A 935-nucleotide genomic window follows, 5' to 3' on the forward strand; every position below is an offset into this window, starting at 1 on the left:
TTCAGGGTTTAGGGTAGACCCTAATTTAAATTTGAAAGAAAAACAACAACTGATTTATAACGAAATCGAGAAATTAAAAAACGAGATAAAAAAAATAACTGTACATTCCGAAAGTACAAAAATAATTATATCCTCTATGATATGTCAAAGTAAAATATTTTTATATGAACTAGAAGATAATATAAAGGATTACAAAATATTGAAAGAAAAAATTATGAATGATAAATATTTATTAAAAAAAGGAGATTACATAAATGAAGTATATAATGGGATAATACAAAATCAAAAAATAAAAATAGATAATGTTAAGAAAACAAATAAAACCTTATTAAATTTGTATAATAAAAAATTCTCAAATATAAATTATATAATATCTCTTAATGAAAATATAAATAATGTGGATTTTCTTTATCTTAATGTTTTAATACATAATAGAAAGTTACAATATGATGACCTCATGAAGGAACACGAAAATAATTATAATCATTTAAGTTATATATAATATATACTATGCATATAAAATATTAAAACAACGAACAAATATATGTCTTCATATATAAATAATAAAAAAAAAAAAAAAATATATATATATATATATATATATATATATATTATTATCAAATGAAATATTTATATATATATATATATATATATATATATATATATATATATGTATATGTATATTTTTTTTTTTAATTATAGGGAAACTCCTCAGCAATATGAGCAACATACAAAATAAAATCACAGAATATACAAACAAGGAAAAGGAAATTTTATCAAATATAGAGAAAAACAATGATAGCTTAAATCTTCTAGACAATTTAATAGTAGACATTACAAATAAAATAGATACTAATATGGACATAACCAATAAGTAAGTTGTAATATATGTATATAATTAATTATATATTTATATGTGTTTTTTTTTTTTTTTT

The 935-nt window shown here is 17.3% G+C and overlaps 1 protein-coding gene across 1 annotated transcript in view; it reads left to right on the forward strand.

The window, feature by feature from the left end:
- PRSY57_0821700 (hypothetical protein) overlaps positions 1–935 on the forward strand; it is a gene marked incomplete at both ends in the record, with an annotated part of 2,911 nt that overhangs the window by 1,556 nt on the left and 420 nt on the right. The window contains 2 exons of the mRNA XM_020114747.1: positions 6–491; positions 703–874. Coding sequence (XP_019970587.1) covers positions 6–491; positions 703–874 — 658 coding nt within the window. Of the gene's footprint in view, positions 1–5; positions 492–702 lie in introns of the transcript that reaches the window.

Source organism: Plasmodium reichenowi, chromosome 8 (assembly GCF_001601855.1).
Source record: "Plasmodium reichenowi strain SY57 chromosome 8, whole genome shotgun sequence".
Lineage (NCBI taxonomy): Eukaryota > Apicomplexa > Aconoidasida > Haemosporida > Plasmodiidae > Plasmodium > Plasmodium reichenowi.